At 37.5% G+C, this 22,214-nt stretch overlaps 1 protein-coding gene across 1 annotated transcript in view; it reads left to right on the forward strand.

Moving 5' to 3' along the window:
- KCNH8 (potassium voltage-gated channel subfamily H member 8) overlaps positions 1–22,214 on the forward strand; it is a 395,301-nt gene that overhangs the window by 325,738 nt on the left and 47,349 nt on the right. The window contains exon 11 of the mRNA XM_003781732.1: positions 3,012–3,226. Coding sequence (XP_003781780.1) covers positions 3,012–3,226 — 215 coding nt within the window. The remainder of the gene's footprint in view (positions 1–3,011; positions 3,227–22,214) is intronic.

Consider the following 22,214-nt stretch of genomic DNA (forward strand, 5'->3'; position numbering starts at 1 on the left):
CAAGGGCTCTGCTCTCATAAATGGAATTAGTGTCTTTATAAAAGAGGCCCAGAAAGCTGCCTTGCCATTTCTACCATGTGAGGGCACAGTGAGAAGTCATTATCTATGAATCAGAAAGAGGTCCTCACTGGTCTCTAGAATTATGAGAAATAAATTTCTGTTGTTTATAAGCTATTTGATTTAAAGCCTGAACACAGGAAGGTAGTATGATTATCCCAGTTAGGGGTAAAGAGAAGGAGACTAGGGTACAGTGAAAGGCCCATGTACATTTCATTGCTTCCTGTTGACTTTATTTGCCATTCTCAGAGGCCTCCTTTTCAAAGTTTGGACTCAGTTCTTGACTCTCCCTCTTATGTCTCTCTCCTTAATAGAAAAGCAGGAAATAGCAAGTAAAAGAGTTTACGAACAACTCAGTCAGTTCTTTATAAATGAGTAAAGCTTCTTATGTGTGTGTGTGTGTGTTTAAGAGAAAAATTTAACACTCTTCTTGGCCTTTTCTCAACTTTGTACAGATATAGGCCAGTCACCCTATCATTTTGTGATTCTAAATTAGAAGTGATAATCAATTCTAATTTATTTCAAGAATGTAACTTTAAATCATAAAATATTTGTCAGTGGGTTTCCTTAGTACCACTGTATTATAGCCTGCCCAGTGACATAGCCTGATTTTAAAGAGTGCACCTAGACTTTTTTCAGAATCACGTGGTTTGATATTCATGTAATCAAAAATAATGCACCAATAGAAGCAGATATAATGTGGGTTTTTCTGTAATTGTGATGCAGTTTTAAAGTTGATAACTAGCAACAATTTTTAGAATAGAATACGAAGGCATCGTCCGTGACACTGGAGCATAGTAGGTACAAACTTAATGGCTTCTAGGTAACTGCCATGGCTCATCAAACATGATTTAATTGGATCTTATTATTATTCAAAAAAGAAACTAGATATAGCTAAAATAACTATGTAAAAAGATTTTAACTCATTGCTTTATGCTCCTGGCCCCAAGTTCTTCCACAAATTGTGATTTCCCCGGTTAATATTTTCACATCTTTGGTGAAAAGATGTGTATATATCAAAAGTGTAAATTGTAATCTGACCATTCTAAACACTGGTATGTAGTGTTATTGGGGCTAATCCCAAACAAAGATGATAAATTATTAATATTTACTCTCTGGGATTAACATTATTTCAATGGAGATCAATTATTTTTACTTTCCCTATGATATTATTATGTTACAGGGCCGATTCAAATCAAGACTGATTTTGATAAACTTAGTACATGGCTTCACCTTTGATCTGTAGATATTAAATGTGTGATCACTCTGCCAATGAAAAGAATTAATGTTGTCATGAAGATGAAGTAGCAGCAAACAGCTGTCAAACCATAAACTTATTCAAGCAACTCTGGTGTCCAATCGATACATAAAGACATTTCTAATCTGATGCCTGGGGAGGCAGTTGTCATGGGAACAGAAATTAGTTATGGGGATAGAATTTATTTGTCTTGTACACCTTCATTTCATGTCCAGGTAATTGTGTTTTTCTCACCAATTTCCTCATTGTTGTTTTAAAAGAAAATAAAACACCAGTAAATGCTCTCTTCACAGATGGTGTTAGTCTGCCTAACTATAATTAAACATAAGTTATAGCTCTAACCCAGATGGTTTGCAGATGCATCTTCTCACCTTTTTCTTTCCCCGTGAAAGAATAACTGATTTATGAGGATCAGTAGTGTAATTCTGAGAAATGGAGACCATAAGGAGCGATAGAAACATTTCTCTTCTTTCCGAAATAAAGACACTGAGACTCAGAATAATTGTAAACTTAACCAATCTCCTAATTGTAGACAGTAAAATATCCATAAGGCTACAAAATGAGTGAGGGTGGAAGCCATTTTGGTATTTACCAGTACCTGTTTTCCAGGATTCAGCCTGAGGTTTAGCACACATACTCAGTGCTCTATAAATATTCATTGAATGAATAAATAAACTGGAATACTTTCTGGGATGCCAGGTTTGGCAAGTTCTTGCTGTTATTTTTATAGCTAGTGGCATTGTGACCAAAATAGCCATACCATGGCAACCCAAAATATGGAAGTGTGATGGCCCTAAAGTATCGCAAACACGAGTTGCTTGACAGTAACGCGAATGCTTATCACACAAGACACTGCGTCATAAGTTATCCCCAAGAGACCATTTGAAAATTTGCAATATCCAAGACATCTTGCCATATTTACATCGTGCATCCATTCCCCCAACCTTGAGTTTTTGAGCAGCATTTAGATTTCTAACACAATGCACAAGCAACAAAATTTCAAAGTTTGGTGATACTGGTGAAAACAATAAATCAAACTTGAATTCTACCCCTCCGTGTGGCGATTTATTCCTAGTGCTTTTAAATATAGATTATAGTCTGGTCTTTCTTCTGCCAAGATCAGCTCAATTTTAAAGTTTAAATCTAATATTAATTTGAAGAGAATACTTATATATAATCCAATAATTTAAAAATTCTCATTTTTTGGATCTGCCATAACTTCTTCTGACCATCTCAGGTATTCATGGTTGATTCAGTTTGTTTCTGTCTACTGTCAAATCCAATAGCACAGACTTGTATTGAGGCCTCCTCCATAGGCCTCAACAGGACTTGGCTCCCACAAATGCTGAGCCCAACAAAAAATAAAAATTCAGAAGTTAAAAAATTATTGACTGGGAAGTGGGGGCCATTTCATCTAATAACGTTCCAAAATAAGTGTGTTTGTTGTTGTTCAATTATTGGTTGTTGATTCTTTATGAAAGGGAGCAAAGTGGCCATTAAGAAAACAAAAGTTAAAGCTCAAGCATAATGTCATTGTATGCCAAAGTGGAAAAGTCCTGCCCCAGGTAAAGTTTCTTCTCCTTTCAGTGTAATCTCAAAGAAACGAAGCCTGAAATGAGCTTTTCAGTCCTAAGTTTCCTTTGTTAAAATTACTTCTCTCTCTCTTTCTCTGTCTCTCTGTCTCCCCTGTTTCTAGGGAAAGGGGATTTAATTGGAGCAAACCTATCAATTAAGGACCAAGTGATCAAGACCAATGCAGATGTGAAGGCTTTAACCTACTGTGATCTCCAGTGCATCATCCTCAAAGGACTCTTTGAAGTGCTAGACCTTTACCCAGAATATGCTCACAAATTTGTGGAAGACATTCAGCATGACCTCACATACAACCTTCGAGAAGGTCATGAGAGTGATGTAAGTCTCATTCCTAATTAGTGCTGAGACCTGATAACATTGGGCCTGGGGATCATTTATAATAGTAAAGCCAAGTGTCTTGACCTCACCTGAAAAGTCTCAGAATATAGAAGGTGTGATTATTCAGCCACTAGTTGGGTAATTAAATAACTAGCTAGAAGCTAAACCTGAAGTTTATTATCAATATTCCAGGAAAATATTATTCATAGATGACTTCTCTTAACAGATTTTCTTTCTTGTTTATCTTTTTGGGCCTATAATTAGAATCAATTTCAATGATACGTAACATTTAGCTAGAGATGCATGCTTTCTCCAGAATTTAAAGATTTCCAGATAAAGTATATGGTTCAGAGTTTGCTGTGTTTCTAATTGCTCACTACTCCAATTGCTTGGCATAGATTTTGCTTAAAAATAATCTTTTTCCTTAATGGTACCCAAAGCAGTCTTCCTTAAAAATAACTAAATATGCATAAAAAGATTCAAGCCAAGGATTGTCACACTGAAAGCATAATGAACATTTTATGCAATTATATATTTGCTGCATGTTTCAGTTTATACAAACAGCTTTCCTGTCAAAATATGTACAATTCTAAATCCTATGATTAAACTGATCGTGAACATGACTTCATTAAATGTGTCAGAGAGACAAATGATTTAATAGGAATGATTGTTGAAAGGCAAGCCAGAGCATGCATAGCATTGTGGAACAAACCACAGCCTTAATAGCCTGTCTTGAGCTTTGTCCTAGATATTTACAACACTCAATTTTTTCCCCCAGGGATTTAAGAAGCTGTGGTTTTGACTAACCCATATTGTTCAGACATTTTTGTTAGCCATTATTATACTCTGTTTTGAAGGTAGAAATGAACTGTAAATTGTGTATGCTTTTGTCTTTGTTGGGGCTATCCAATGATAGTGAATGCATAGATGAGATCTCTTTGTGAAGTACAAGGTTACCAATATTGCATGCGTGCTTCTCTCCATTGCTGGTAGCAAACAAAAGAGGAGGTACCAGCCTTTATTGGCTGCCCTTTATGTGCTAGACGCTCTACCTACGTAAAGCATCTCATTATTGGTCAAAGAAATCTCTAAAGTGTCAGCCTATTTTTTAAGGAAAGGAAAACTGAGATTTAGAATGGTAAAGTCACACGTATATGATCACACAATTATAGGTGGTTGGGATAGAGTTTGAATGTAGGTATCAGATTTTAAAATCTACTTTTTATTAAGTTTCCTCTTCTTCTTAGAACCACTTTCGTGTTTTTAAAATGTGTTTTATTAAATCATAACTGTGTACATTAATGTATTTGTGGGGTACAATGTGCTGATTTGATATACAATGTGGAAAGCTTACATCAAACTTATTAACATAGCCATCACCTCACTTACTTATTTGTTGTGGTAAGGCATTTATACTCTTAATAGTTTTAAAATGTACTATTGCATTATGCACAATAGATGAGGTCCCACCAAATACTCTCCCTCCTCCCAGCCTCCCCCTCCTCCCCTCTCCCACCTCTTCCCTCTTTCTTTCTGGCCTACAGTTTTGTTTTATCATTCATATGAAATTGTAGGTGATTATATATTGGTTTCATAATAGTATTGAGTACACTAGATACATTTTCCTTCCATTAGTACTGAGTACATTGGATACTTTTTCTTCCATTCTTGAGATACTTTACTAAGAAGAATATGTTCCAGCTCCATCCAGGTAACATAAAAGATGTGAAGTCTCATTTTCGTGTTTTTCACTGAATTAAAAGCTATAGGTGTGCTTTGTGCTCTCCATAACAGCATAAAGTAACAATTATTTTTAAAGATTGATGGTGAGTTAGGGGGTAGAAGCGATAGAAAGGGAAGACGAATTGGGAAAAGAAAGGACATTAGCTAATATTCCTCAGCATGAAAAGTGAAAGTATCAAATCTCAATCTCTATTTCTTTTCATTTGCTGTATACTGTAAGGATTCTTATCTGTTTTAAAAATCTATGGTGTGCAGCATGATGTTTTTCAAAAATGTATATGTTGTGGAATGGCTAAATTAAGCTAATTAATATCTGCATTTCCTCACCTGTGTATCATTTAAGTGTGTTTGCAATGAATATTTAAAATCGACTCTGTTAGCGGTTTTCAAGTGCATAGTACATCATTATTAGTTATAGTCACCATGTTGGACAATAAATCTCTTGAACTTATGCTTTCTATCTAAAATGTTGTATCCTTTCATCAAGATGTCCCCGATCCCTTATCCCTCTTAACCCCTGGTGATCATGCTACTCTCTGCTTCTCAGAGTTAAAGGTTGTCTACATTCCACATGTAACTGAGATCGTACCATATTTGTCTATTTGTGCCGGGCTTATTTCACTAAGCCTGATGTGCTTGAGGTTCATCCATGTTACCTCAGTGGTGGGATTTTCCTCTTTCTAGGGCTGAATAATATTCTGTTGCACACATACTCTTTATTCCTCTGTTGAGGGACACTTAGGTTGATTTGATATCTTAGCTATTGTGAATAGTGCTGCAATAAACTTGGGAGTGCAGATATCTTTTCAAGACATTGATTTCAATCTTTCAGATATATGCCCAGTATTAGGATTATCAGATCATATGGCAACTTCATTCTTAATTTTTTGAAGAACTTACACTGTCTTTCATGGCTGCTAAGTTACATCCCCACCAATAGTGTACAAGGGTTCCCTTTTATCCATATCCTTGCCAATAATTGTTATTTTCAGGGTTTGGTGTTTTGATATGTATTCTATCAAGTATAAGGTGCACTTCTTTGTGGTTTTAATTTGCATTTCCTTAATGATTAGTGATGCTGAGCACCTTTTCAAATACTTATTGCCCTTTTGTATGTCTTGTTTTAGGTGCTTTGCCTGTTTTTTAATCAGGCTATCTATCATCTGCCTACTGAGTTGTTTCTTATGTATTTTGGACCATAACCCTTAGCATATGTGTGATTTGCAAATATTTTCTTCCATTCAGGAGGCTGTCTCTTCATTCTGCTTATTTCCTTTGTTGTGCAAAAGCTTTTTGATTTGATGTTATCCAAGTTGTCTGTTTTGGGTTTTGATGTTTGTGTTTTTGGAGTCATACCCCCCTCCCCAAATCATTCCCTTTACATGTAAGTCTTTTAGTGAGTTTGAGTCGATTCTTATATACGGTGTGGGATAAAGATCTAGTTTATTCTTCTTCAGGTCAATAAGGAATTTTTATCTTTGATAAAATTTTTAATCTTTTTTCCTATTTTCTGGAATAGTAATTATAGCAATTAAAAAATTTGTGTAGAACAACTCCAATATCTGAATCGTCTGTGAAATGATTTCTGTTGTCTGCTACTTCTCTCTCTCTCTCTCTCTCATTTGTTTCTTTGTTTTTCAAAGCAGGCATCATAATTTTGAATATTGATGTTGCTCATCAAAGATCGTTTGTTTATGTCTTTTCCTCTAAATAAGATAAGGTTTCCTTTTGGCAGAAGATCACCTTTATCCTGCCATAGTTTATATTTAGGCCTTGTGAGGCTATTTCAGCTTTTCCCTTAGTTCTGAGGTGTAACCTAAACACAGGTTTTCTGGACTCTCAGCTAAAACCCTAATATGTTTACCCAAGTTCCTCCTATTTGGCAAGGCTTGACCCAGCATCCATGTCCCAGTACCATATAACCGTGTTCTGCTATTTAGCCTCCCAGCCGCTGCTTTTGCCTAGGTTTCTTGAAGTACTACCCCGCGCATGCTCAAGTGACGCGTTGTCACTGCACTTACCTCCTCTATGGAACTGCACTTCTCAATCCCATAGGCTTTGATTCACCTGACCTTCATCCTCTGTCTCCTTAGCCGGTGAGATTACCCCTCACTATTCTATCCTATTTTACCTCACAGTGAAAGAGCCAATGCCCCACAAAAACACCTGGCTGAACGCACTGCTGCATTGGTGTGCTTTCCTTCTCCCTGGGCTCCCAGGCTGAAAGTCTTGCCTGAGTTGCCTGCTCTCAGATGCCCTGAAGCAGTAAGGTTATGTGTCTCTTCCAGCTTAATAATCACTTTGACTGCAAGATTAGTTCTAAATAAGCTACTTCACTGTGGCGGGAACCACACATACTGTCCCTTTTCAAAAAGAGTGCCTTCTGAGCTACATTTTAAGGGCAAATGCAGACCGAAGCTTACCGTTAAGACCTTTATTTTTTTGGATTTCCTAATCTTCTGTCATTAAAAACTTATTTTTATATTCATGTATATCCAAGATCCTGGGATGCTATGCCTGCTTAAGACTACATAACTTTGGACTTCTCTTCCCAAAATTCTATATCCTCAGAGAAGCGTCTTGCACCCTCCCCAGCATACTGTGCCTTTCAATGGAGCTTCTGTTCTGATGATCATGGAGCCCTGCTCCTCACTCTGCAGCTCTACTCTGCTGTGAGATGAAATGTAGGACTAAGCCCCTTTCTTAATTTCCAGGAGCACCAATAAAAATAACAAATTATGTAGGGTTTCCTGGGGGGTTGAAGCTTGTGTGGAAAGTTGGGTGATGGGTTGTGGAATGAGAAAAATAGGCGTAGTGGAGAGGCCCACAATGTAATTTTAACTTATCTACGTATCCTTATTTTTAAGAATCATGTGGCCATTCTGCCAGCTTGTTCTGCCATTTATTATTGCTGTCGCCACTCTCCTCTCCTCTCGTCTATGCGCCCTTCTCATCCCCAATTCCCCGTCATTCCTGACACATATTAGCTTAACTTTGTTTGCCTCTGTCTTTCTAATTTTTCCCTCTGGATGGCACTTTGTACCCCAAGTAGCTTATAAACTATCAGGTGACAAAGAGAATTACCAGAATCTCTGAATAAACAGAAAAGTGTTAGTCACCCCCATTCTTAAGTAAAACAAAGACAAAAAGCCCTTTAAGATATAGTCAAATTTTAGAAAGAATTTGAATGCAGTGGTAAGATTGTGACTCTTATAACTATAACAAATTATATAACTCTAGAATGACAGTTTACCCAATTCTCATAGGTAAATTAATTAAAATCTATAAAATATTTTCTAAGTGTTTAAAAGGCTGTCTAGAGTTATTTGACCTCATGCTAATATGCATTTGATGCAATCAGTGTGTTTTCTATATTTGCGCTTATTTATATCTCCTGGATGGCCCCAATAACAACATGGATTAATATAGCTATGCATATCATAAGAAATTTGTTTCACTGCTTCTCATAGTAAACGCTATAAAAATTGAGTTTAGCACAAACGCATCTGTTGCTAGTTGTGATATTTAGTTTGCCTTAACATAAGAATTTTGAATTTGTGAACTGGTGCTGTGGCTCACACCTAGCACTCTGGGAGGCCAAGGTAGGTGGATCACCTAAGCTTAGGAGTTCAAGACCAGCCTGAGAAAGAATGAGAGCCTGTCTCTACCAAAAATAGGAAAACTAGCCAGGCATTGTGGCAAGTGCCTATAGTTCCAGCTACTCAGAAAGCTGTGGCAAGAGGATCACTTGAGCCCAAGAGTTGGAGGTTGCTGTGAGCTATGACAACATAGCACTCTATTCAGGGCAACACAGTGAGACTGTGTCTCAAAAAAAATTGAATTTGCGGTAGATAAAATTATTGAAGGATATTCAAAATATCTCTTTTCTAAATTAAATAATGCTAATACTTTGGAAATCCAGATGTTGTTATCAGTATCTTATGTGCTTTGTACATGATAGGCATTAATTTGTTGATGGTGTTATGGTTGTTGAGCAACAGATGACAATAGTTCTTGAAAAAAGATAATAAATTCTCTAGTTTTACCATAAGGAGGGGGTTTTAAGTAACAAACTCTAATACAATTTTAAACATGTCAATCAAATCATTCCTTTCCCAGTTTTCCATGATTGTCATGTAATCTGATCACCATAAACAACAGTCTCCTCATTTACCTCTGTAATAAATGGAAGGACATTTTCTCAGTTTTCGGAGGGCCAGTGGCTTCCAGTGAAGGTATTTGAACTCCTGTCTTCCATAACAAGTGGTCCCACCAAAGTCCAGAGGGTCTCTCTGAAGCAGCAAGGACAGAGCCCTTGAAGGGTGCCTGCCTCCAGCACCTTCTCTCCACTGCTGACATATTTGATGGTACTTGGGTAGTTCATGACACTGACCCATAGCAGACTGAAACCTCAACATTTATCTTTTTTTTTTTTTTTTGGACACATTAAAATTTGCTTTAATACTTCTTTGGGGAAAAAAATCACACTTTTAGTGAATGAACGAGAAACAGGAGCAGTAGGCTATTATTTTTATCTACCATGCCATGAATTCGTAGGGAAGAGGTTCCAATAGCTCAGGGAGGCACCTTGCTATTGAATATGATAAAGTGTTGATTGACTTTTGAATTCATGGGAAATAGGTTCCAGCACCTAAAAACATGGGTCCACTGGTACTCCTGTGTGCTATGTTATATGCCTATTATGCCAGGAATTCATAGGGAATGGGTTCCAGGAGCTCAGGCTCCTTTCTGTTGGTTCTCACAAAGTGGGCTTCTCTGGCGGGGAGCAGGCTGGAGCTTCAGTTGAACCCAGGTACCTTTCTCTTTGGCTGCCTTCTTTTTCTGATCATTTTCCTTCACACGTTTCAGGAAGCAATCTCAGCTCCTAGAGTGCTTAATATACTCAATATGAACATTAATCCTCTTGGCAAGAATCTTGCCCTTAACTTTTTTGTTTACAACAATGCCAACAGTATGCTGGGTAACATTGTAGACGCTTCCAGTTTTGCCAGGGTAACATTTGTGTGGCATGCCTTTTTCAACAGTACCCATTCCTTGATGTCTACAATATCACCTTAATGTAGATTCCCATGTATGTGGCCAAAGGAGCAGCTCCATGTTTTCTAAAAGGCCTAGAGAACATATATCAGGTGCCTCTCCTCTTTCCCTTTGTGTTTGTCATTTTGGTGGATTACTGGAAGATGCCATCTCCAGTGGAAAAAGGTCAACATTTATCTTAATATCCCAGTCTCCCCATGTGTATACCAAGCACCATGCTTATGTAGTACAGTTACAAAATGAATACTTCAGAGGCCTGACCCTCAAAGTGAAACAAATACAGTTGGCCTTCCTTATCTGTATTTGCCTGTATCTGTGGGATATATATTTACGGGTTCAACCAATTGCTGATTGAAAAAAAAAAATTTAATGCATCTGTAAAAAACATGTATAAACTTTTTTCCACATCATTATTCCCTAAACATACAATGTAACAACTATTTGTGTAGCACTTATACTGTGTGAGGTATTATAAGCAAACTAGGGGTGATTTAAAATATTCAGGAAGCTCTCCATAGGTTACAGGTAAACGCTGCCCAATTTGATATCAGGAACTAGAGAATCTAAGCATTTTGGTATCCATGGAAGATCCTGGAATCACCCCCATGGTTATATATCCCATGGACTGAGGGATATATAAAAAGCACAAAATTCTTTGAAAAAGTTTCAGAATTGTCATATGCATAAAGTAAATACAAATATGAATAAACATAATTGAATATAAAAGTCTCTAATGGTATACATAAACTTAACAAAGGAAAGAATAGAAGACTGTATTTAAAATACCTAAAGCTACATAGGTTTGATCAAAAAGTAAAAAAAAGGCTCAGCGCTCATGCACAGTGGTTAGGGTTCTGGCCACATACACTGAGGCTGGCAGGTTCAAGCCTAGCCTGGGCCTGCTAAACAATGACAAATGCAATAAAAAAACAGCCAGGCATTGTGGTGGGTGCCTGTAGTCCCAGCTACTTGGGAGGCTGAGATAAGAGAATCAGTTAAGCATTGATTCTTAAGAGTTGGAGGTTGCTGTGAGCTGTGACGCTATGGCACTCTACTGAGGGCAACATGTTATGACTCTGTCTTTAAAAAAAAAAGACAGTTGGAGGTTGCTGTGAGCTGTGATGCTATGGCACTCTACTGAGGGCAACATATTATGACTCTGTCTTTTAAAAAAAAGTAAAATCTGTATTAGAAAAATGAGCAAAAGCTATAAATAGACAATATGTAGATAAGGAAACACAAAAAAGTAACAAGCATATGAAATGATGTTCAGAAACACTAGAAATACACAAATGAAAATTAAAACAACGCTTTACATTCTTAGAAAACAAACATTAGAGAGGATGTTAATAAAGCATTAAGACATAGAAATTCTTCTGCAATTATTAGTGGAAAATATAGTCTTATAAGTATTTTGCAGAGAAACCTAGCACTACTTAATCCATTTAAGTGTGACCTGTTAATTATACTCAGATATGTATCCACAATTTCTTCCAACAAGTCCAAAAAGGGGATGGCAAGATTCATTATAGCTCTGTTTGCCATGACAGGAATTGAAAGCAAGCTAGGTATCCATTTCTGGGAGAGAGATTCCATAAAATATGATATATCCAAAATACAGGACTTTCTTAGCTTGAGTGGAAAAGTCAATAGCTGGCTTCAAACCTTCAACAAGCAGGCCAAATCTATTGTTTGGGGCTACTGTAGCTGGTGACTTTAAGATGAAGCCATATGTTCATATATCATTTCAAAAATCTTAGGCCTCTTAAGAATTATGTTCATTCTACTTTGCCTATGTTCTATGAGTGGAACAACAATGCCTGGATGACAGCACATCTCTTTATAGCTTGGTCTACTGAATATTTTAAGCCTACTGTTGAGACTTGCTGACTGGATAAAAGACTCCTTTTCAAAAGATTAGTGCTTATTGATGATGCATAAGATCTCTCTAAGCGCGCTGATGAAATTGGACAAGGAGATTAATGCTGTGTTCTCGCCTGCCAACCCAATATCCATTCTGTAGCCCATGGGCCAAAGAGTAATTTCAACTTTCAAGTCTTATTATTGAAGTAATAAATTTTGTAAGGCTATATAGCTGCTAGAGACTGTGATTCCTTTGATCTATCTGGGAAAAGTAAATTCAAAACCTTGTGGAAACCATTCACTCCTCTAGAATGTCATTGAGAACACTTTTGATTCATGGAAGTAGATCCAAATTTCAACAGAAGTTGATTTCAGCCCTCAGGGATTACTTGGGCTTCAAGACTTCGGAGGAGGAAGCAACTGCAGAAGTGGTGAAAATAGTAAGAGAACTAGAATTAGAAGTGGAGCCCGCAGATGTGACAGAATTGCTATAATTGCATGGTAAAATGTCAACAGACAAGGAGTTGCCTATAATGGATGAGCACAAAATGTTTTCTTGAGATGGAATATACTCCTGTTAGAGGTGCCATGAACATTGCTGAAATGACAGCATAGGACTTAGAATACTATATATACATACTTGAAGTAGTACCAGGCTTTGAGAAGAATGACTCCAATTTTGAAAGTTCTACTGTGGGCAAAATGTTATCAAATAGTATCTATCACATGCCACAAAGAAATCATTCATGCAAGGAAAAATCAGTTGGTGAGGCAAACTTCATCACTGTCTTATTTTTAGAAATTGCTCCAGCCACTGTAACTTTCAGCAACCACCACCCTGATCAGTCAGCTGCCATCCACATGAAGGCAAGACCTTCCACCAGCAAAATGATTACAACCTGCTAAAGACTTAGATGATTGCTAGCAATTTTTTAGCAATAAAATATTTTTAATGAAATTATGCTCATCGTATCTGTTCAACATAACACTATTGCCCACTTAATAGACTCAAGTATAATGTAAATGTAACTTTTATATGTACTGGGAAACCAGAAAATTTGTATGACTTACCTTATTGCAATATTCACTTTGTGAAGTAGTATGGAACTGAAACTATAATATTACTGAGGTATGTGGGTATCATAACATGACTCAGTGACCCCATTCAATATTATATACAGAGTACACAAGTCTCAGATTAAAATAATTCTGGTTGAAATACGATGGCCCTCTCTTCCTTTCCAAGATTCATGCACAAGTAGATACACACACACACACCTATATTATCCAGCAACCTGCAAAGGATGCAAAGAATAAACCTGATTAACAGCTGCCATTTCTGATTTCTTAGTCTATGTGTATATCTTGGGTACTGTCATTTTCACCAGCAGTACTAAGTAAAGATGCTTATCTTTCGTCTAGAGTAAGCCAGTCTCTAATGCTTGAATCAACTTGCTCTCAATAGCCCAAAGCATATGTGTGGGGATGGGGGAGGAGCTGAAACACGTCTATCTGACCATGACAAATGAGAGTAGACGTAGTGATTCTCTCCCTCTACTCTTATCCTCTTACCATCCTCACTTCTCAAGGCTACAGGAGTAGAGTAGTCTTTGTAAAATGTCTTCTGCTGCTTAAGATATTTCAATAGATCCCCATGAGCTCATAGTGGAATCCACACTTCTTACCATAACTTCCAAGGTCCCATGCTTTCCTTCTCCTGCCTGCCTTTCAAAGTCACCTGATACCATCTTTCACCCAGCTCTATACTCCAGCGAATTTCCCTGCTTTCCCTTCTCCATGTGCCAGGCTCTACCTACCTCTCATGCCCTGGGGCCTTTGCGTTTGATAGTCTTTCTTCCTTCAAGGCCTCTCCTCCAGCTTTACCTGGCCATCTGCTATAGAGTTTGCCTCTCCCAGTAATCCTCTGTCATATCATCTTGGTTGTCTTTTTTATAGCATTTAGCGGAATCTGAAATTATTTTAATTTGCATATTTTCTTGCTCATAGTCAATTTCTCCTACCAAAACCTACTCTATGGAGGCGTTGTGTCTTTCTGTACTACTGCACTATCTCCCCAGTGTCTAGGTCAGAGCCTGGTGCAGAGTCAACATGTATATGTATTCAACAAGTGAATGAATGAAAGTCAGTAAGTCCATGTTGTGACCTGTAAGTTATGTCAAATCTTAAAAAAATGAAGAGAGTCCTGAAGACAGAAGCCTCTATGGCCAGTAAATAGAATCTAAAATGAAAAGCCACAGGAATTCAGAATTATATTTCTTAGAAGTTACAAAGCCAAAGAGAATGTCAATAGTAGGATTTGAAAGAACAAATTGAAAGAACAGCTAAATTGAATAACCGCTATTTTTCATTTCCTCTAAGATCAGGACAAGAGGTTTTCAAAATCCCAGTGAGGAATTTAAGTGAATGACAGATTTTTTAAAAGCTTGCAATATGAGTAATATAATTCCTCCAGGTGGTTTAGTATAGTAATCAATGTTAAAATAAGAGATCTACCTTCAAATCTAAGCTAACACAACCCTTCTCTATAGAAATAAACTATTACAACACTAATACCCCCAGAAAGTGGAGAAGCAGTGCTGTCAACTATTAAGTTATTCTAAACACATTTATCTCACATTTACTGCTCTAGGCCCAAGGCTAAAAAACCGGGGCTGAAATGAATTTGCATGTGGAAAACTCCAGAGTCTAGTCAAACAGCTCATGGTTCTGTAATATTCTATTAAATGGTAATGCATAGATCTGTTGCCCTTAACGGTAATCTGTCATGTATATGGTCTCCAATACACACCATAGAATCCTAATCAAGTATTTCTCACCTTCCCTAATTAACATTAACCTTACTAGTATTGAACTAAGGTTATGTATGTATAACTAAGGTTTTGAATATGTATTTCTGCCTAAGTTTGGATCCCCTGCCTTTAATACACAAGGTGTATCTTAATCTCTAGTTTTATGTTTTTGGAAGGCAGCCCTTATCTCAAATGCAAATAATATTGAAAAAGGCATCTAATTTCCATTGAGTTGTATCTACTTAGATCTCTTAGCACTGGGCAATTTCTTGGGTAATTAAGCTGCACCACATAAATGAGATTCAACTTCATATTTTCTTCCTTAAATAAAAACAAGCCTGACTAGATCTTTCAAGTGAAATTCTGATTTGCCAACATCTCTTGCTGCCCATGTAACTATTACTATCTTATAATTTAATTAAATCCAAGAATGTACTGAAAAGAAGCTTTTCCAAAGAGACTTTGTTTAAATTTAGTACCTATTTCGGTCTGAAATAAAATTTGGATGCTTGGAAGCAATTTTCTTGAAAATGATTTACCAAATAGTAATAATTTTAAAAATTATATCTGACAGCCCAGATACTTAGTTCAAGAGTAGCCTGTGTGTAGGTGTACGTCTGCTAGCACAGTCTTGTGTAATAAGAGAACATAATTAATTCTGCACTTGTCTAAGATAATTGTTCTTAGAAAATTGCATATTGAAGGACTCGCATGTCATGTGATCATGTCAGCTTTCCTTGTCATCTCGAGCCGAACAAGTGTTTTGTTTGTCAGCTGTGTATTTTAAAATACTCTCCCTTAGAAAGGAAAAAATATTTCTCTGAAATATCTCATAGTGAACTGCTTTATATTCCTTACACTGTTGGGGTGCTTAAGACAATGTTAGATAGGGAAAGCTCAATAAATAGTGGCTTAGATATTTAGTAGTATCCAGCATATCTTTTATGTTTTGAAACTTTTCTCATTCTGGTGTCTTTTAGCAGATTCAGAAGTTGTTGTGGCAAACATAGCAAACTGAAGGAAGAGATCGTGTTTTGCTCAGTGTCTCCAGAGCCTTGTATTATGTTTGAGCTCATGATATGAAGTAAATGAAAATTACTATTAGACTTCCTGCACTTAATTTACACGTGCTACTTCCTCTGATGAGCAAAATGACCCTGAATGCCCTTTTTGTTCTTAGTGGTTGCCTAAGCTTATTGCTTCATTATTACCCATCTTCTTCCTTAAAGAAAATATTGGGCTCTGTTGGACTCTACTGGAGGCTAAGTTCATGTGTCTTCTAACCCTGATGTTCTAGACCCTTGCCTCAGAGAGGCTTTATATTTCTAAAAATTGTAAACAAAGTCAAGAAGTTATTCTCACTTATTTTCACTACATACTTATGCTGTCTTATTTTAGGGTTGAGCTAGTAGCAATAGGGCCATATGGAGAATCCTGGTACATTTGGGGGGGGGGGGGAATGAGGATTGACCGTAAGCAATAGAAATCCAACTCAAATACAGCATAGCAGTAGAGCCAGAGAGGATTTATTGTAAAAAATTCCAAGTATTTATGGGATCAAACAAAACACACACATGCGTGCATGCACATACACATGCACCCACCCCTCTGCATCTCAAGAACTCTTACAATCAGTTTCTCAAACTCCGTTAAGATTTTCTCTCCGTTTTTCCTTTTCCTTTTCCTCTGCATATCCTCTCCATCCTTCTCTCCTGCAATTGTCTCACCATCTTTATTTTCTCATCCAAATGGCAGGAAAACAGTCATCAGATTAAACTAGACTCTGCTAGTTGATTCTAGATTCTTGTAGACAGAATGAATGGTTCAGCCTAAGTCAAGTGCCCATCCAGCTTTTATTAATTATCATGCATGCAGTGGGAGGAGTGGGGACTTCAAGGATGAAGGGAGATCACACTATAATAATAAGGTGGTTTCCATGGCAACCCAGTAGGGCTGAAGAATTGACATAAAAGACAAGATCAAGAAAAAGGGTGGGTGGGCAAAGGTAGTGGCAAATATAGCCAAGCTGGTGATTGTGTGAATCGTAGGTCTCCTCTGTGTAATCACATCACAGTCAGTCCCGTGCAGTCATTCTCAGCAACACAGTCATAGAAACCAAGTCCCATTTAAATATACATTAAAATAAAAGCATTTAAGTGAGAGAATACACAAAAAGCTTTAAAACCTCTAATATTGGCTCATGTTTTATCTCCTCTAAATTCTCTCCTGTGTAGCCTCTTATCAATCAAAGAACAGAACACACACCGTGCAAAGGGAACAGCCACAGTTTGGTGGCATCTGGGTATTTCAGCTTGTGTTTGCAAATTGAATGGCAAGCAGTTAGATTTTAAATTTGTTTGTAGGGGGAGAGAGAGAGTGCTTGGGTTGGGAAAGACAGGGGTAAAAAGGCCACCTGCCATCCCATACACGAGACAAAAAGAGTCTTTCTTTCCTTATTTTTCTGGTTGCTTCCATCCTGCAGGAACAGCAGATGTTCAGCCTGAAATAAAAAGTGCTAAATTTGCATGTGCACACACGTACCCACAAACAGGCCTGGCTCCCCTTGCATGTATTCCTTAAGAATAAAAAACAACCTCCTGGTACATCCACCAGGTTCCTCAAGCCTGTTCTCCTGTTACTTAGAGGTGGTTGGGAGGTGGGGAGAACTGGGGTCCTCCATTCCACTGACATTCTGGATGGTGGTTTCAGCCTTAGCAATGCAAAGGAGTTCTCCTGCAGGCTGGGGTAACAGAGCTTTACTCTCATGAGAAAAGATCTGTGAAAAGAAAATGATATTCATGTTGCTGTAATTATAGTAGCTCCTATGAGCCAATCTGTATACTAACATTTACAAACATTAACTTATTTTATTCTCACAACTTTATAAATAAGTTGTATAAGTTTGTGTTCTAGATAAGACTAGTTAAGGATAAAACAAAAAAGAAAAACTGGCCCAGACTCCTTAAGCAAGGCAGTAAGGGAGATCAGGAACTAGAATTCTAGTCCCAAACTATCTGTCTCCAAACCCCACTGAAACTTCACGTAGGTTTACCCATCAAAACAGTTATACCCTCTTGCTCAGTTGCTTAACCCTGTTAAGGGCTGAGTGCCAGCAAAGCTAATGGGGCTTTCACAGGAAATACATTTCTATGGGAAAACAAGTTCCACAAGCCAAATACGTGAATAAAAAAATGAACCACAACATTTTTTAATAACTCATTAAGCTGCACGTTTGATTTATGCCCTTTTTCCTAATACACTATACTCAATGAGAAAGATTTATAAAAATTAATTGTAAGAATCCAACCAAGTTACAAGTGGAGGACTCCGTTGTATACATATATGTATTTGAGATCCTTGAGAGCTGTAACTATATTTTATTCATCATTGCAATCCTTTCCTAGTCAAAATGCTGGCACAAAGGATATGCCCGATGAATGCTCCCTGGAAATTAATTGATTCATTCACATATACATATACTTGTTTCCATATCCACAGAATAATAGAACATTAGAACTCAAAGGAACCTTTGTACCATCCAATAAAACTGTTTTTCTTTTTATTTCAAGTGGCATAAACCCAATTCAAACTTATTGAGATGGGAAAAAGAAAATTTATTCACATAATCTGGTCATTGATTATGTAACCTAGATAAATTATATGCCTAGATGTGTTAGAAAATTCCCTTTGGACAGACGACTTTCATAATGGATAAATCTCCCATGGACCTTACCATGTCTGTGTTTCAGATAAGATTTAGTCAAAAAGAAATCTTATGTCTTTTGCTGTTTCTGGTTGACTAAATATTTAGTCATAGGCTTACTAACTACATAAAGAAAAGAATGCCAATGTTTATTAAGTATGTATTATGAACAAGGTGATTTGTTGACATTACCTCATTTAATTTAATTTTCAATCCTTACATTCCACCTGGGAGTTTGGATTGTATTTTTACTTCATAGATGAGGGAATTGGTGTTCAAGGAGTTCACTGCCTGAGATTACAGAATTCGTGAAAGAATTAAGCAAAACAAAAATCAAGTCAAACTTTGGTCTTCTGCATCCCTGCCTATCATGCTTATCCACTAAACCATTTTGCCACAGATCAGAGCAAAAGCGTCTGTACTTCTTCAGGCATTCTGACTTATTACGGAATCTGTACCAAATTTCCAGAATGACGTTCACTTCAGTCTTCTTAATTTCAATCAATATTATCAAAAACCCATTGTAATGAAATTACCTCAGGAAAGGCATTTCATTAGCAAGAGGACAAATAAGATGGCCACACCACTCTACTTTGGCCATTTGACGCACCCCCTTTTTGTATTTGCGGTCCTATTTGCCCCTAAATCCATCTATTTGTTAAATAACACTGTTCACAGATCAGCTGTAGAATTTCTTTCGCTTCAAGTACATGCCTTTCAGTCTCCCACATACACCAATGTTCTGCATCCTTCCCTTGACCCAGGTGAGAGTAAATTTGTGAGATCTCCACTCCACCACCATTTCAGATGCACAAGATCGAATTTTAATTTCTTTCCAGACTCAGTTTAAACCTTATGAGAAGTGGAGCTCTTCTTATTAGTTGAGGTAAATAAAAGCCTCACTGAAGTATGAAAGTATCACATTTATATCACATTTGGCAACACATAACACATTCTCAGAGCTTCCTATACACACACGCACACACACACATTTATGTAAAGGGATTGAGAGTATAAGTGAAAGAAGCAGTATTTTAATTTAGATTTTTGTTTGCATTTCTTAGTCAACTTGAAAATTCTTTACATGTGGATGTGTTTTCTTTTAGTAAATATTTCTCTCTTTGGGGGCGATGCTAGCCTAATAATGTTTCATAGGTCATCCCTGGCATGTGGGACATCTCTTCAATTGATCCTCTGATCCCAAACCAGTTAGCTCTTTAATCCCAAATCTCTAATTCAGCTGTTACAGTATAGAGTCAGTGGGTGGTATGATTAAACCTGTGTCAATGAGCTAAGTTAGTGGAAATTAAATTAAAATTAAAAACAGATTATACAATCCCAGGAGAAATATCTTTAATAGCACTTTCCCCATGAAATTCCCCCACAGGGTGCAGACAGCAGAAAAAAATGACATCTGGTGGAGGCAGTCTGCTTACACACGGCACAGACTGCACTCAGCAGGCAGATCTTGGAGGCTCCTGGCTGATCAGATTTGAGGCCTGCCTTTGCTCACCATTTAAACCCGGCCTTCCAGGATGCCCAGACAGTGGCAGCTTTAAGTGGAGGAAGCAGCGGTCGGGTAGTCAGAAATATGAACAAACCACATGCAGAGTTAGGGAAAAACTGAAGTGCCTTGAGGTTATGAATGTGAAGGCCTGCATGTGGTGTGGACAGCTCTGTAAGGGGGGAGGGACCCACCCATGAAGATGCATTGCTGTCAAAGGCATTGGGATTTAATGGGTTTTGTTGTCATGTCATTGAGGAAAATGATTAAGGAAGACTAGATGAACGTCTGCAAGATGCTAAGCTTTTAGTGACGTGGTAATCCAACTTGCATTTTCTACTGTCCAGATTAAGGTCTTTAAAAGCAGAACATATGGTGACTGATGTACGTCACCGCATTTTGCCAGGACTCATAAGCAGTCTCAAGTCTGAGTAGTAGTAACCAAGTATATTTATATCCTGGGCTATACAATTTACATTTTCCTTTGAGGATATTAGTCTCGTTTCTGTCTTGATGGTACAAAACGTTAGCATTATGTGTGGAGAAATAAACGGACAGTTTCTTTTAAAAAGAGCAATGAATAAGGATCCAGAAACCCTGAGGATTAGACTCCCTACACAACTAAGGCCAGAATCATCCCTCCAAAGAATCCAAAGGGAAGAAACAACCCAACAAGTACAGTTTGATCCAAGAGATTGGGAGCTTGAAGAGCTACAATTTGCATTTCTGTTTGCACAAATTTGTATAAACAGTCACAGAAGCATTATCCTTCCAATTTTGCTTGTCTATATTTTGCTACCATGGAAATAGTAGCCTGAAAACTTGGACGAAAAAGCTTCCTTTGAAGAGAACTATATGTACACAGTTCATGTGTCTGACTAAAAGAATAATGGCTTTGTACAAAATTTATAAATGACTGTATTAGCGAAGTTCAGAATGACCCCACCAAAAGAGTTACGCCCATGACATTTGCCCCTTACATTTTTACCAAGAGGGGGACCTCACTAGATATCACTGTGATTTTCCTCAAATTTGCAGGTCACAACTTCGTGACTAGGTGGCCATGTCATAACTCTAAAACTTCACCACATAGTACAATTTCAGGAAAAGGGCCATTGCTTCACCCCTCCTTCCCATAAAACCTCTCCCTAAAATCCTCATTGTTTATTTTAAAAGGTTAATGAAATATCTGTGATAAAAGCTTCAGATCAAAATACAAACTTTCACAAGAAAATAAATAGAAAATATACACGACTGTGAAAACAGCAGGAGAATGATCTGCTTCACACACAGGAAACATGCTTTGCATGAAAACATTATTATTTTTTTGAAACAAAGTTTTACTCTGTCACCATAGGTAGAGTGCTGTGGCTTTGTAGCTCACAGCAACTTCAAACTCTTGGGCTCAGGCTATCCTCTTGCCTCGCCCTCCTGAGTAGCTGGGACTGCAGGTGCCCACCACATATTCAGCTAATTTTTTCTATTTTTTAAAGAGATAGTATCTCACTCTTACTCAGGCTGGCCTTGAACTTCTGGGCTCACACAATCTACCTGCCTCAGCTTCCCAGAGTAGGATTACAGGCATGAGTCACCATGCCTTGTGAGTGTAAACATTGAGAAAGATACCCAAAGAAGAAATTATAGAATCTCCCAGGCTGATATCAAAATCCTAGCCTCAAGCAGTCCCCCTTCCTAGGCCTCCCAGACAGCTGGGATTACAGGAGAGCCATCCCACCCCACAAGGAATATTTTATTTATGACATAATTTTTGTTCTGGGAAATTCCTTCTTCTGGAGCACTACTGAGGGAGAAAATATGCCAGATGTGTTTCTTCCAAAATTTCATTGGTCTGTAATCCTATTGTCGGTTCTCACAAAGAGTTTTTCGTTGATATGTAATTAATCAATAATATCTTCCTGATGATTCTCCACATATCAACTTTGAGTATAAGAAAACTGTAACATAAGAAGCTTGGCCTCATATCTACAAACTGTGAGAATGTCTTCATCACCTAGAAATGACTGATTATTTAGTAAAAGTCGTAATGCTGTGATGAATAATATTTTGCAGGCTTAAGTTTCGAAGTTCCTTTTAAGTAAAAAAAAAACAAAACTGTATGTCTTTAGGATGTCTACAACCCTGCTGTCCTGATCCGAGATTAGTCCTCTTCTTATTTTTGCTGGTTAAGAAAGCTAAGCAAGGCATTGCAGTTCAAACGAGCTCACTTCAGTTTTTTGGTTCAAGCACTATCTTCAACATACGCGTAGTAATGTTGTTCAACTTTTTTGTTACAGCGCATAATTGACA

Source organism: Otolemur garnettii, unplaced genomic scaffold (genome assembly GCF_000181295.1).
Source record: "Otolemur garnettii isolate 467f Iridium unplaced genomic scaffold, OtoGar3 scaffold00002, whole genome shotgun sequence".
Taxonomy (NCBI): Eukaryota; Metazoa; Chordata; class Mammalia; order Primates; family Galagidae; genus Otolemur; species Otolemur garnettii.